The 14,591-nt window shown below is 58.8% G+C and overlaps 1 protein-coding gene across 6 annotated transcripts in view; it reads right to left on the reverse strand.

The window, feature by feature from the left end:
- The window catches only part of Cnih3 (cornichon family AMPA receptor auxiliary protein 3), a 40,589-nt gene that overhangs the window by 4,363 nt on the left and 21,635 nt on the right, over positions 1-14,591 (reverse strand). For 4 of the 6 annotated variants that reach the window (XM_070023260.1, XM_070023257.1, XM_070023259.1 and 1 more), the window contains 3 exons: positions 12,715-12,762; positions 4,477-4,589; positions 2,348-2,491 (listed from right to left, as the gene is read on the reverse strand). In XM_070023260.1, the coding sequence (XP_069879361.1) occupies positions 2,348-2,491; positions 4,477-4,589; positions 12,715-12,762 (305 nt within the window). The remainder of the gene's footprint in view (positions 1-2,347; positions 2,492-4,476; positions 4,590-12,714; positions 12,763-14,591) is intronic. The other 2 variants (XM_070023261.1, XM_070023258.1) reach the window with 1 other exon arrangement.

Here is a 14,591-nt window from a genome sequence, read left to right on the forward strand (position 1 = left end):
TCTTCCTCGTGAATCTCCTACAACATCCAGAACACTGTCCTCCTCCATGAATCTCTTAGAACTTCCAGTGCACTGTCCTCCTCCATGAATCTCCTAGAACCCAGAGCACTGTCCTCCTCCATGAGTCTCCTAGAAACTCCAGAACACTGTCCTCCTCCATGAGTCTCCTAGAACTAGAAGCTCCAGAACACTGTTCTCCATCAGACTCCTAGAACCCAGAGCACTCTCCTCCTCTGAGTCTTCTAGAACCTCCAGAACAGTGTTCTCTTCCATGAGTCTCCTAGAACTCCCTGAACACTGCCCTCCTCCATGAATCTCCTAGAACTTCCAGAGCACTGTCCTCCTCCATGAATCTCCTCATCTCCCAAAGCACTGTCCTTCTCCATGAGTCTCCTACAATCTCCAGAGCACGGTCCTCCTCAATGAATTTCCTAGAACCTCCAGAGAACTGTCCTCCTCCATGAATCTCTTAGAACCCCCAGAGCACTGCCCTCCTCCATGAATCTCTTAGAACCTCCAGTGCACTGTCCTCCTCCATGAATCTCCTAGAACCTCCAGAGTGCTGTTCTCCATGAGTCTCCTAGAACCCACAGAATTTCTGTCAACTCCATGAATCTCCTAGAACCTCCAGAGCACTGTCCTCCTCCATGAATCTCTTAGAACCTCCAGTGCACTGTCCTCCTCCATGAATCTCCTAGAACCTCCAGAGCACTGATTTCCTCCATGAGTCTCCTAGAACCTCCAGAGTGCTGTTCTCCATGAGTCTCCTAGAACCTCCAGAGTGCTGTTCTCCATGAGTCTCCTAGAACCCACAGAATTTCTGTCAACTCCATGAATCTCCTAGAACCTCCAGAGCACTGTCCTCCTCCATGAATCTCATCATCCCGCAAAACACTGTCCTCGTCCATGAGTCTCCTAAAACCTCCAGAGTACTGTCCTTCTCCATGAATCTCCTAGAACCTCCAGAGCACTGTCCTCCTCCATGAATATCCTAGAACCTCCAGAGCACTGTCCTCCTCCATGAATATCCTAGAACCTCCAGAGCACTGATCTACTTCATGAGTGTCCTAGAACCTCCAGAGTGCTGTCCACCTCCATGAGTCTCCTAGAAGCTCCAGAGCACTGTCCTCCTCTATCAGACTCCTAGAACCCAGAGCACTGTCCTCCTCTGAGTCTCCTAGAACCTCCAGAACACTGTCCTCCTCCATGAATCTCCTAGAACCTCCACAGATTGTCCTCCTCTGAGTGTCCTAGAACCCCTAGAACACTGTCCTCCTCTGAGTCTCCTAGAACCCCCAGAACACTGTCCTCCTCTATGAATCTCCTAGAACCTCCAGAGCACTGTCCTCCTCCATGAGTCTCCTAGAACCTCCAGAACACTGTCTTCCTCCATGAGTCTCCTAGAACCTCCAGAGCATTGTCCTCCTCCATTAGTCTCCAGGAACCTCTAGAATACTGTCCTAGTACATGAATCTCCTAGAACCCCCAGAGTGCTGTCCTCCTCCATGAATCTCTTAGAACCCCCAGAGCACTGTCCCCCTCCATGAGTCTCCTAGAACCCCCAGAATACTGTCCTCGTTCATGAATCTCTTAGAACCTCCAGAGCATTGTCCTCCTCCATAATCTCCTAGAACCCCCAGAGCATTGTCCTTTTCCATGAATCTCCTAGAACCCCCAGAGCATTGTCCTTTTCCATGAATCTCCTAGAACCTCCAGAGCATTGTCCTCCTCCATGAATCTCTTAGAATCCCCAGAGCACTGTTCTTTTCCATGAGTCTCCTAGATCCCCCAGAGTGCTGTCCTCCTCCATTAGTCTCCTAGAACCCCCAGAGTGCTGTTCTCCTCCATGAATCTCCTAGAACCCCAGAGTGCTGTCCTCCATGAATTTCTTAGAACCCCCAGAGCATTGTCCTTCTCCATGAATCTTCTATTGTCTCCAGAGTGCTGTCCTCCTCCATGAGTCTCCTAGAACCTTGAAAACACTGTCCTCCTCCATAAATCTCTTAGAACCCCCAGAACACTGTCCTCCTCCATGAATCTCTTAGAATCCCCAGAGCACTGTGCTTCTCCATGAATCTCCTAGAACCTCCCAAAGCATTGTCCTCTTCTATGAATCTCCTTTGACCTCCAGAGCACTGTCCTCCTCCATGAGTCTCCTAGAACCTCCAGAGCACTGTCCTCCTCCATGAGTCTCCTAGAATAGCCTCCTCCTGAGCCCTCCTTCCAGGGCCTCCTCCCAGGACCTCCTACCTTCTCATGGGCCCTCCTCCCAAGTCCTTCTCCCGAGGGAGGCTGGTCTGAACCTCCTTCCAGCTCTCCTACATCTGGAGCCTTGTCCCCGACTCACCAGTACAGGTAGTAGAAGAAGGACAGAAGGTAGAAGGCCAGCTTACACCAGGCTTCCTTCTGGCAGTAGCTCAAGGTATCTGCATTCATGACTACAGGTGGGTCGTAGGCCAGCTCTGCGCTGTCTGCTGGACAGTGGAAGTACCTGCAGGAAAGAGGTCATGGACTCTGAAGCCCGGGGACCCCGATGTCATCCCAGCCAGCACTCCTGATGGAGCATTCACCGCAACCATGTCCCACCATGGCCCCTCCACAGTCCTGTCCAGCAGGGGCCCCTCAGCAGTCCTGTCCAGCCGTGGCCTCTCCTCACTCCTGTCCAGCCGTGTCCTCTCCTCGCTCCTGTCCAGCCGTGGCCTCTCCTCATGTCCAGCTGTGGCCTCTCCTCATGTCCAGCTGTGGCCTCTCCTCATGTCCAGCTGTGGCCTCTCCTCCTGTCCAGCTGTGGCCTCTCCTGGCTCCTGTCCAGCTGTGGCCTCTCCTGGCTCCTGTCCAGCCGTGTCCTCTCCTCCTGTCCAGCCGTGGCCTCTCCTGGCTCCTGTCCAGCCGTGGCCTCTCCTCACTCCTGTCCAGCCATGGCCTCTCCTCACTCCTGTCCAGCAGTGGCCTCTCCTCATATCCAGCTGTGGCCTCTCCTCATGTCCAGCCAGGGCATCTCATGTCCAGCGGTGGCCTCTCCTCACTCCTGTCCAGCGGTGGCCTCTCCTCATGTCCAGCAGTGGCCTCTCCTCATGTCCAGTGGTGGCCTCTCCTCATGTCCAGCAGTGGCCTCTCCTCATGTCCAGCGGTGGCCTCTCCTCATGTCCAGCGGTGGCCTCTCCTCATGTCCAGCAGTGGCCTCTCCTCATGTCCAGCCAGGGCCTCTCCTCATGTCCAGCAGTGGCCCTCTGCAGTCCTCAAGCCACAGGCCACACCACCACTTGTGGCTCTGCCACTACTCCAAACAGGTGAAACAGAAACTCCTCCAACACCAGATCTACCCACATCAGTTGTCTCCACCCACCCAGCAGACGCCCTAACGGAAGGGGAAACATGTCCCTGTTGTCCCCAGGGAGGACTCAGGAAGAGGCAGCAGAGCTGGGAGGGTGGTCAAGGCACAGAACCACATCACCCTCTCCTTCCACTAAACCTGCACTCTACCTACTACTGCATTTAATTGCTTTGGATTAAGTGTCTTCTGCCCTCAGTGTGGAGGGCCATCATGTTCCCATGAGTGCAGAGTCGTTTTCTGGAACTTATTTGGACAGGACTGCAGAAGGGCCACAGAACAGCAAAAGAACATTGGTTAGAATGTCTGTGAAGCAAGTGCTGTAGGTGGAGGAGAAAGTTCAGCAAGCTGCTCCTCAGCAACCAAAGGGTACTCTTCAGTCTCCAAGAAGTCTGGAGTCTTCAGGAAGGAGTCTTCAGGGAAGGGAAAGTCTTCAAGGAAGGGAAAGTCTTCAGGAAAGGGAGTCTACAGGGAAGACTTCATATTCTCCTCCCTGCCACTTAGATCCATATGCAGACTGCATTTTACAAAGTCACAAGATCTGACGCATGGTCTTAGTGGGGCACAGAAGGTTTGAAACCAGAACTGTCCCAGAAAATCCAGCCCATCTGGTAGGTGCTTTTTTAAAAAAACTGAAATATATTTGCATCCCACAAACTTCATCATTTTAAAGTATACAGTTACATGGGGCTTAGAGTTCTGCCCCCAGCAGAACTGCCTGATTTCAGATCATTTTTTTTCTCCCTGGAAAGGAGCTCTGCACCCGTTAGCAGTCAGCCCTCTCCTGCTTCCTCCTGGAAACCACCTTTATTTTCTGTCTGAACATATCACGTCAATGGAATCCTATAAAGTGACTGTGAAGCTTTTCACTGCCAGATAATATGCCAGTGTATGGACATATCACACTTTTTATGCATAAGCATTTTGGCTGGTTTGGCTTGGGGGTCTATCGGCAATAGTGCTGTGGTTGCTTCTAGTTCTGACCTATAGGTCTGGGGCTATAAGCAATGGAGCCTGTATGAAGGGCTCCCTCCCTCACTGACTTGCTGCTTCACACAGCCTGTGGGAGGGGGGAGGGATGGGGGGGAAGGTACCAGTGGCTGGGCCAGGAAAGGCCCCCCGCCCTGCCCCGGCCCTACACGTACCTCCAAAAGTGGTAGAAAAGCAAGGGGACATTGAGTCCCAGGCTGAGCCACTCCTGAGCACACAGGAACATGACGCAGAAGAGGCTGTGGATGGCATACTCGGGCAGCACCAGCTGAAGGAGGTAGAGAGGCAGGCTCGAGTTAGGAAGAGGCCTCGGCCTCCACACAGCAGCCTCCAGCCACCTCTGCGAACCACAGGTCTCCTTGAAGGAGCCCCCGCACCAAGACTGATGATTTCTGGAAGGCCGCCATGCTTCACACCCCACCTGACGCATGCCGGCCCTCAGCTTGTTCCTGGTTCACTGCGTCCATGAAGGGTAGAGGCCCCCAGAGGCCCCCAGCATCCTTAGCCTCTGACTGGAGGCTGCACATTAAGTCAGACCCCAAGCAGGTAGTGCCACCTGCCGGGGTCACGTCACCTGCTGCTGGCCCCTGAGCCTGGGCACCTCCCTCCCTAGTAAATGCACATGTTTGTTTCATGTGCAGGAAAGCCAGGAGGCGTCGGCTTGATGCTGTGGATGAAGAAAACTCAGGAGAGATAAATAACATAAAGGATTAAGAGGAATGGGGCAGAACAGTGTCTGAGAGAAAGGCTGAGAGCAGCCCAGACCAAGGGAGAGAAGGTGGACAGAGCACAGCCTGGACCGAGGGGGAGACAGAGAGCAGTGGGGGGGGGGAGAAGGAGGGCAGAGAGCAGTGGAGTGGGGGGAGAAGGAGGGCAGAGAGCAGTGGGGGGGGGAGAAGGAGGGCAGAGAGCAGTTGGGGGGGGGAGAAGGAGGGCAGAGAGCAGTGGAGTGGGGGGAGAAGGAGGGCAGAGAGCAGTGGGGGGGGATGGAGGGCAGAGAGCAGTGGGGGGGGGAGAAGGAGGGCAGAGAGCAGTGGGGGGGGAGAAGGAGGGCAGAGAGCAGTGGGGGGGGAGGAGGGCAGAGAGCAGTGGGGGGGGAGAAGGAGGGCAGAGAGCAGTGGGGGGGGAGAAGGAGGGCAGAGAGCAGTGGGGGGGGAGGAGGGCAGAGAGCAGTGGAGGGGGGGATGGAGGGCAGAGAGCAGTGGAGGGGGGAGAAGGAGGGCAGAGAGCAGTGGGGGGGGGATGGAGGGCAGAGAGCAGTGGGGGGGGGATGGAGGGCAGAGAGCAGTGGAGGGGGGATGGAGGGCAGAGAGCAGTGGAGGGGGGGATGGAGGGCAGAGAGCAGTGGAGGGGGGGATGGAGGGCAGAGAGCAGTGGACGGGGATGGGGGGATGGAGGGCAGAGAGCAGTGGAGGGGGGGATGGAGGGCAGAGAGCAGTGGAGGGGGGATGGAGGGCAGAGAGCAGTGGAGGGGGGGATGGAGGGCAGAGAGCAGTGGAGGGGGGGATGGAGGGCAGAGAGCAGTGGACGGGGATGGGGGGATGGAGGGCAGAGAGCAGTGGAGGGGGGGATGGAGGGCAGAGAGCAGTGGAGGGGGGATGGAGGGCAGAGAGCAGTGGGGGGGGGATGGAGGGCAGAGAGCAGTGGGGGGGGGAGAAGGAGGGCAGAGAGCAGTGGAGGGGGGATGGAGGGCAGAGAGCAGTGGACGGGGGGGATGGAGGGCAGAGAGCAGTGGAGGGGGAGAAGGAGGGCAGAGAGCAGTGGAGGGGGAGAAGGAGGGCAGAGAGCAGTGGACGGGGGGGATGGAGGGCAGAGAGCAGTGGACGGGGACGGGGGGATGGAGGGCAGAGAGCAGTGGAGGGGGGGATGGAGGGCAGAGAGCAGTGGAGGGGGGGATGGAGGGCAGAGAGCAGTGGACGGGGGTGGGTGGGGGGAGGGGGATGGAGGGCAGAGAGCAGTGGAGGGGGGGATGGAGGGCAGAGAGCAGTGGAGGGGGGATGGAGGGCAGAGAGCAGTGGAGGGGGGGATGGAGGGCAGAGAGCAGTGGGGGGGGAGAAGGAGGGCAGAGAGCAGTGGGGGGGGATGGAGGGCAGAGAGCAGTGGAGGGGGGGATGGAGGGCAGAGAGCAGTGGACGGGGGGGGGGGGATGGAGGGCAGAGAGCAGTGGAGGGGGGGATGGAGGGCAGAGAGCCGTGCACGGGGCAGAAGAGAAGACAGAGAGCAGCTTGGCAGCTCGTCCAGCCCCACAGGCAAAAACAGCTGACAAGAGCTAAAACCACCGTGGCCTATGCTGGGTGTTTACATTTCACCAGAAAGAAAGGCTGTACTCTAAAAGCGATGGTGAATGTGTGTGCAGAAGTGACAGGCCCCGGCCGCGGAACCCTCCTCGCCCCCGCCCTCTAGTGCGCTCCCAGGCGCTCTCCCACAGGGCCTGTCCGCACGGGACCTGAGCTGACGGGGCCTGCCCCTGTGGACACGCAGCCAACCTGTCAGCAAGTGGACGCTGGGAGAGGGCACCGGACACACCCACAGCCAGGCGGGCCTCCTCTGGGATGCGCACTGGGGACCAACCCCGTCTCCACCACGCTGACCGGTGCCGAGCTGGGGACCAACCCCGTCTCCACCACGCTGACCGGTGCCGAGCTGGGGACCAACCCCGTCTCCACCACGCTGACCGGTGCCGAGCTGGGGACCAACCCCGTCTCCACCACGCTGACCGGTGCCGAGCGTGGCTCTGGCCCTGCGTCATGGAGGTGCTCACCCCGCAGCCCAGGCCAGGCCAGTGAGTGCTCCCACAGCCCCAGCTCCCCCAGTGAGTGCTCCCACGGCCCCAGCTCCCCTAGTGAGTGCTCCCACAGCCCCAGCTCCCCCAGTGAGTGCTCCCACGGCCCCAGCTCCCCCAGTGAGTGCTCCCACGACCCCAGCTCCCCCAGTGAGTCCTCCCACAGCCCCAGCTCCCCCAGTGAGTGCTCCCACAGCCCCAGCTCCCCCAGTGAGTGCTCCCACGGCCCCAGCTCCCCTAGTGAGTGCTCCCACAGCCCCAGCTCCCCCAGTGAGTGCTCCCACGGCCCCAGCTCACCCCCCAGTGAGTCCTCCCACAGCCCCAGCTCCCTCACTGAGTGCTCCCACGGCCCCAGCTCCCCCAGTGAGTGCTCCCATGGCCCCAGCTCCCCCAGTGAGTGCTCCCACGGCCCCAGCTCCCCCAGTGAGTGCTCCCATGGCCCCAGTTCCCCCAGTGAGTGCTCCCATGGCCCCAGCTCCCCCAGTGAGTGCTCCCACGGCCCCAGCTCCCCTAGTGAGTGCTCCCACAGCCCCAGCTCCCCCCAATGAGTGCTCCCACAGCCCCAGCTCCCCCAGTGAGTGCTCCCACGGTCCCAGCTCCCCCAGTGAGTCCTCCCACGGCCCCAGCTCCCCCAGTGAGTGCTCCCACGGCCCCAGCTCCCCCAGTGAGTGCTCCCACAGCCCCAGCTCCCCCAGTGAGTGCTCCCACGGCCCCAGCTCACCCAGTGAGTGCTCCCACGGCCCCAGCTCCCCCAGTGAGTGCTCCCACGGCCCCAGCTCCCCTAGTGAGTGCTCCCACAGCCCCAGCTCCCCCCCAATGAGTGCTCCCACAGCCCCAGCTCCCCCAGTGAGTGCTCCCACGGCCCCAGTTCCCCTAGTGAGTGCTCCCACGGCCCCAGCTCCCCCAGTGAGTGCTCCCACGGCCCCAGCTCCCCCAGTGAGTGCTCCCACGGCCCTAGCTCCCCCAGTGAGTGCTCCCACGGCCCCAGCTCCCCCAGTGAGTGCTCCCACGGCCCCAGCTCCCCTAGTGAGTGCTCCCACGGTCCCAGCTCCCCCAGTGAGTGCTCCCACGGCCCCAGCTCGCCCAGTGAATGCTCCCACGGCCCCAGCTCACCCCCCAGTGAGTGCTCCCACAGCCCCAGCTCCCCCAGTGAGTGCTCCCATGGTCCCAGCTCCCCCAGTAAGTGCTCCCATGGTCCCAGCTCCCCCAGTGAGTGCTCCCACGGCCCCAGCTCACCCCCCAGTGAGTGCTCCCACGGCCCCAGCTCACCCCCCAGTGAGTGCTCCCACAGCCCCAGCTCCCCCCCAATGAGTGCTCCCACAGCCCCAGCTCCCCCCAGTGAGTGCTCCCACGGCCCCAGCTCACCCCCGGCCCCATGGGGCCCCAGCACCCTCTATTTTTGTCTCTTGGGAGGGGTAGTGCTCCTGAGAATAAGAGCCGTTAGACTTGGTAATACTGGCCCATTTTATGGCTTACAAACACAATCCATAAATGTTTCCTGCTTCTTCAGCAATTCAGAAAAGGGCAAGAAGAAGGACTGGGAAGGAGGAGCATTTGAGGTGTTGAAAACAATTTTTACTTATTACATCCTGGAAAAGGAACGTCCATCTAAAAGCAAAGTTTGTGCCGAGAAGGACGCAAGCAGGCTGGAGTCAGGAGCCAGCGACAGCCCACCCCCGCACCCGGCGGCAAACGCTGCTTTTACCATTTAGAAAACTGTGGCCGTCTGAAGCACACCCTGGGGGACAGAGAGAAGTGCCCCCTCCACCCGGCATTACAGGGCTTGGCCTGGGCTCCAACTTGCAGTGCACCACAGTGCCCGTCAGCCCCTGGTGCTGCTAAAACCCCAGGACCGTCCCGGATCTGGGCTCCCAGAGAACCAGGACAGAGCCACAGAGAGGGCCGGCCCTCCAGGCAGAAACCAGAGCTGTGCCACCTCTGTGCACAGGGCTGCCCATGTGTCCAGTGTGGTGCACCTGCACCGCTCCTCTGCACAGAGGGTTGCCCATGTGCCCAGTGTGGTGCACCTGCACCGCTCCTCCTCTGTGCAGAGGGCTGCCCATGTGCCCAGTGTGGTGCACCTGCACCGCTCCTCCTCTGTGCAGAGGGCTGCCCATGTGCCCAGTGTGGTGCACCTGCACCGCTCCTCCTCTGCACAGAGGGCTGCCCATGTGCCCAGTGTGGTGCACCTGCACCGCTCCTCCTCTGTGCACAGGGCTGCCCATGTGCCCAGTGTGGTGCACCTGCACCGCTCCTCTGCACAGAGGGCTGCCCATGTGCCCAGTGTGGTGCACCTGCACCGCTCCTCCTCTGTGCACAGGGCTGCCCATGTGCCCAGTGTGGTGCACCTGCACCGCTCCTCCTCTGTGCACAGGGCTGCCCATGTGCCCAGTGTGGTGCACCTGCACCGCTCCTCCTCTGTGCACAGAGGGCTGCCCATGTGCCCAGTGTGGTGCACCTGCACCACTCCTCTGCACAGAGGGCTGCCCATGTGCCCAGTGTGGTGCACCTGCACCGCTCCTCTGGCTTATCCTCCACCGTGAGAATACTACAGCGGTGCGATGAGGTTGCTGGCCAAATGGTCACCAACCCAGATAGCTACTTACTGAGAGGGCGGAGTAAACAGGAGACAGCCCACACAACGCTACCACCAGAGAGCTCTGCCCCAGGGAATGCTCAGTAACCCCACTGTGTGTCAGAATTAAGTAGGCGCTGTCCTTCGGCCTGGGCGGAATCTTGCCCATATGCCTATATTAATTACCCTTCTGTGGGTGACGTATTGTTGGTCATGAGGTCATGCTGGAGAAACTCTTCACACACTCCAGGAGGGCTGTCAGCTTCAGGACTGTTAATAGCAGAGGAGAAAGTCCAAGAGCCTCCCCTCCCCTTATCTGGGAACCAGGATAACTGGTCACATGATTACCCCCACAGAAGACTCAAATCAGAACAGATCCATTGAAGATGCTTAATGACTTGCAAACATTATGGGGTGATAGTGGCTGCATACGCCATTCCCTAGGAATCCCAGCCGGGCCCCCAGTACAGGTTTCCTTGTCCCATCAAGATGATTAATTCAGGGAGAAGGAGGGACAGAATGGGTTTTTCTCCCTAACAACTATGATAAAAAATTAGAAACTTATTTGGGTAAGATAGGACACAGGATTTTTCAAGGAAACCTACCACTTAAGACCATCCGAGGTAAAGATCCAGACAGCATTATTCCTGTGTCATATAAGGGGATTGGAAATCGTCATCAGGAAAATGTATCGTGGCAGATAGCTCTTTCCAACTATCTAGGACATATGGATGTCATTATCCAAAAGGCAAAATCTCATTTTTAAAAAATACTCAATGGACTTTGCCAAGAATTGTTAAAAGAGCCGGGCACTGGTGGCTCACACCTGTAATCCTAGCTACTCATGAGGCTGAGATCTGAGGATCACGGTTCAAAGCCAGCCCGGGCAGGAGAGACCATGAGACTCCTATCTCCAATAAAACCACCAGAAAACCGGAAGTGGCGCTGTAGCTCAAGTGGTAGAGCACTCGCCTTGAGCTGAAGAGCTGAGGGACAGCACCCAGGCCCAGAGTTCAAGCCCCACGGCCGACCAAAAAAAAAAAGAATTGTTAAAAGCTATCCTATTTCAAAAGCACCTCTCTTTAACTGATGGAAGTAAAAAAAAAAAACAAAAAAAAAAAAAAAAAAAAAAAAAAACAAAAAAACGAGGCAGCTTATTCTGGTCCAAAAATAAAAATAATGAACTGCTCTTGTCAGTGTGCACAGCAGAATGAGCTACGTGTCACCCTACAGGGTGAGCCTGCTTCTTTTCATCTCGTTATACGCAGCCACATCTCTTCCTTTAATAGGGACTGGGAACTCCCACTGATTTCTTCTTACTGGGTTGCAGAAGGCAGTTCAGAGAACCTCCCTTTCTGCCATGTGTATTAGAGCTCATTCTCAATTGCCTTTTGTCCCAGGAAAGTGATTTTGTTGATCAGCTGATCTCCCTTCACTCATTCAAGTTACAGACTGGCACAGTTTAGCCCACCCAACACTGCTTTTCCTCACACTCAGGCTCAATCCATTATTGCAGCCTGTCCTACCTGTGCTCCTATTACGCCACCCTCACTTTCTCCTGGAACCAACCATAGAAGTTTAAATCCCAGTGATACCTGGCAAATGGATGTCACCCATTACCCATCCTTTGGCCGATTACATTTCATACATTTCACTGTTGACACCTTTTCTGGCTTTATTTGGGATATGCTTTTATCCAGAGAAACCATCTTCTCTCCTGATTCACTGCTATGGATGTCCCTCTACTATCAAAACCGACCATGTCCCTGCTTATTCCAGTATTGATTGCAAGCCTTCCTAAATAAGTGGCAAATCAAGCACATTACAGGAACCCCATATAACCCTCAAGGGCCAGCCACTGCGGAACGCAGCCACACTACACAGCCTCAGTTCGTTAAACAAAAGGGGGGTAAGTGTAGGTCACTGGACCCCCAAAGCACAGACAGCAATGACAGTACAGACCCTTAAGTTGGAAATTTTGAATTTTCCATCCAGTACTTCAGTGGCAGATAAACAGTGGGAGGCTCTAAAGAAACTCCAATCTTCAGTCAACCTGTGTGGTAACTGGAAACCTGGAGCTGTCAAAGCATGGCCCTGGTGCCCACAGATTCTGCAGACATCTGGATGGCTGCTGGCCCAGAAACTAAAACCCAGGAATGAAGAGATCATCTAACGTATAACCACCCCCTCCTTCAAGAGCCCAACCCAGACCAGTCCCGCCTCGGCACAGTGTGCTCTAAAGAAAACGATTCAGGGCTCTGTTAAATTGGGAGAGGGATGCCCCTCCTATTTAGTCATCGGCCTGTCAGAGGCAGAGACATAGCAGATGTGGTATCCCCCAAACTGTGACTACAACCCGCTGATGACCCTCCCCTCCTACCTTCCACGGTTACACTGAACATCACAGAAACCACAGAGGCAGGAGTGGGTGAGGAAGGAGACCACAGAAAGGGAAAGAACAGGAAAAGACACCTACAGGACAGTGTTTCCTGGACAGAAAGTCTGGGTTCTAGAAATGTATGCAAAGCATGTGCAAACTGGAGAGTGGCCATGATCATTTCTGCTTTTGTGTTGACCTTGGACAGGGCACAGCGCTCTGGCCATCGGGACCTTGGCCGAGAGCTCATGCTGTGGTCTGGCCACAGTTCATGACCAGGCTACGTCTAGATACGCAAGGAAGTCACATACAATGAGAAGAAATGATCACCCTGTCAGAGGACGCCGGGCGGAACATTCAGGAAGGAGGACAGAAGCAAAGCTCTGTGGAGCATTTAGATGTCCTCTGAAGAACAGAGTGTGCACAGGGATGCCCAGAGCAGTGGGCGTCTGCTAACGCTTCTAGAAAAGTGGAGCACACACTCACGTCTCACTGGGTTCTCTTCTGAGCTGTTCTGGGGTCCCTGGGGTCTCCACGGCACCTGTGCCTGGTGCAGGAGCCTCCCCCCCTCCCATCCACCTCGGCTTCCCGTCAGGAGGGCCCGCCTGGGACCCCACTCCCCAGCCCCCCCACGCCCGCCCCAAGGAGACCATGCTGACCTTTCGCAGCAAGAAGCAAATGCGCTCAATGTTCCTCAGCCGTTCCCTCTGTCCAGATGCACAGGTGCACAGGGGAGAAAGGGGACAGAGGTCAGGGCCTGCGGTGAGCACAGGGACCACTAGTGTCCCCCGGCCCCCCTCCACACAGCCACCCCTCCACACAGCCCCCATCCCCACTCCACACAGCCCCCCCCACTCCACACAGCCCCCCCACTCCACACAAACCCCCCGCCCCCACTCCACACAGCCCCCCCACTCCACACAGCCCCCCCACTCCACACAAACCCCCCACTCCACACAGCCCCCCGCCCCCACTCCACACAGCCCCCCCACTCCACACAGCCCCCCCACTCCACACAGCCCCCCCACTCCACACAGCCCCCCGCCCCCACTCCACACAGCCCCCCCACTCCACACAGCTCCCCACCCCCACTCCACACAGCCCCCCCACTCCACACAGCCCCCCACCCCCACTCCACACAGCCCCCCCACTCCACACAGCCCCCCCACTCCACACAGCCCCCCGCCCCCACTCCACACAGCCCCCCCACTCCACACAGCCCCCCACCCCCACTCCACACAGCCCCCCCACTCCACACAGCCCCCCACCCCCACTCCACACAGCCCCCCCACTCCACACAGCCCCCCCACTCCACACAGCCCCCCCACTCCACACAGCCCCCCCCACTCCACACAGCCCTAGACTATGTCTCCCAGACACGTACCATGTACACCTCAGTCACCCAGCTGTGGAGTGGTCACCATGCGACTGCCGGGCACTAGAGGGGCACCACGTGCCCGCCAGGCACCCTCCGGGCACCCCACGCCCAGGGCACCCCACACCCAAGACACCCCACACCCAGGGCACCCCACGCCCAGGGCACCCCACGCCCAGGGCACCCCACACCCAAGACACCCCACACCCAGGGCACCCACACCCAGGGCACCCCACACCCAGGACACCCCACGCCCAGGACACCCCACACCCAGGGCACCCCACACCCAGGACACCCCACACCCAGGGCACCCCACGCCCAGGGCACCCCACACCCAGGACACCCCACACCCAGGACACCCCACACCCAGGGCACCCCACACCCAGGGCACCCTCCAGGGCACCCCACACCCAGGACACCCCACACCCAGGGCACCCCACACCCAGGACACCCTCCAGGGCACCCCACATCCAGGACACCCCACGCCCAGGGCACCCCACGCCCAGGGCACCCCACACCCAGTACACCCTCCAGGGCACCCCACGCCCAGGGCACCCCACACCCAGGACACCCCACACCCAGGACACCCTCCAGGGCACCCCACACCCAGGACACCCCACACCCAGGACACCCCACACCCAGGACACCCCACGCCCAGGGCACCCCACGTCCAGGGCACCCCACGCCCAGGGCACCCCACACCCAGTACACCCTCCAGGGCACCCCACACCCAGGACACCCCACACCTAGGACACCCTCCAGGGCACCCCACGCCCAGGGCACCCCACACCCAGGGCACCCCACACCCAGGGCACCCCACGCCCAGGACACCCTCCAGGGCACCCCACACCCAGGGCACCCCACACCCAGGGCACCCCACACCCAGGGCACCGCGGGCCCGCCGGGCACCCTCGGGGCACCCCACGCCCAGGGCACCCCACACCCAGGGCACCGCGGGCCCGCCAGGCACCCTCAGGGCACCCCACACCCAGGGCACCCTAAGGGCGCCGCCCCCTCATCAGCACGGGGCTCACAAGGGCTGGTGCCTCCGTTTTCCTTCACTCTACAACCATGCCGAGCCAGACACCAGCGGCACCCACTAGGACTTTTCTAGAAATCGAGCCCAGCTTCCCCAAGGCCACTGCCCATGTCACCTCAACC

Source organism: Dipodomys merriami, unplaced genomic scaffold, assembly GCF_024711535.1.
Source record: "Dipodomys merriami isolate MVZ:Mamm:240054 unplaced genomic scaffold, mDipMer1.0.p SCAF_158, whole genome shotgun sequence".
Lineage (NCBI taxonomy): Eukaryota > Metazoa > Chordata > Mammalia > Rodentia > Heteromyidae > Dipodomys > Dipodomys merriami.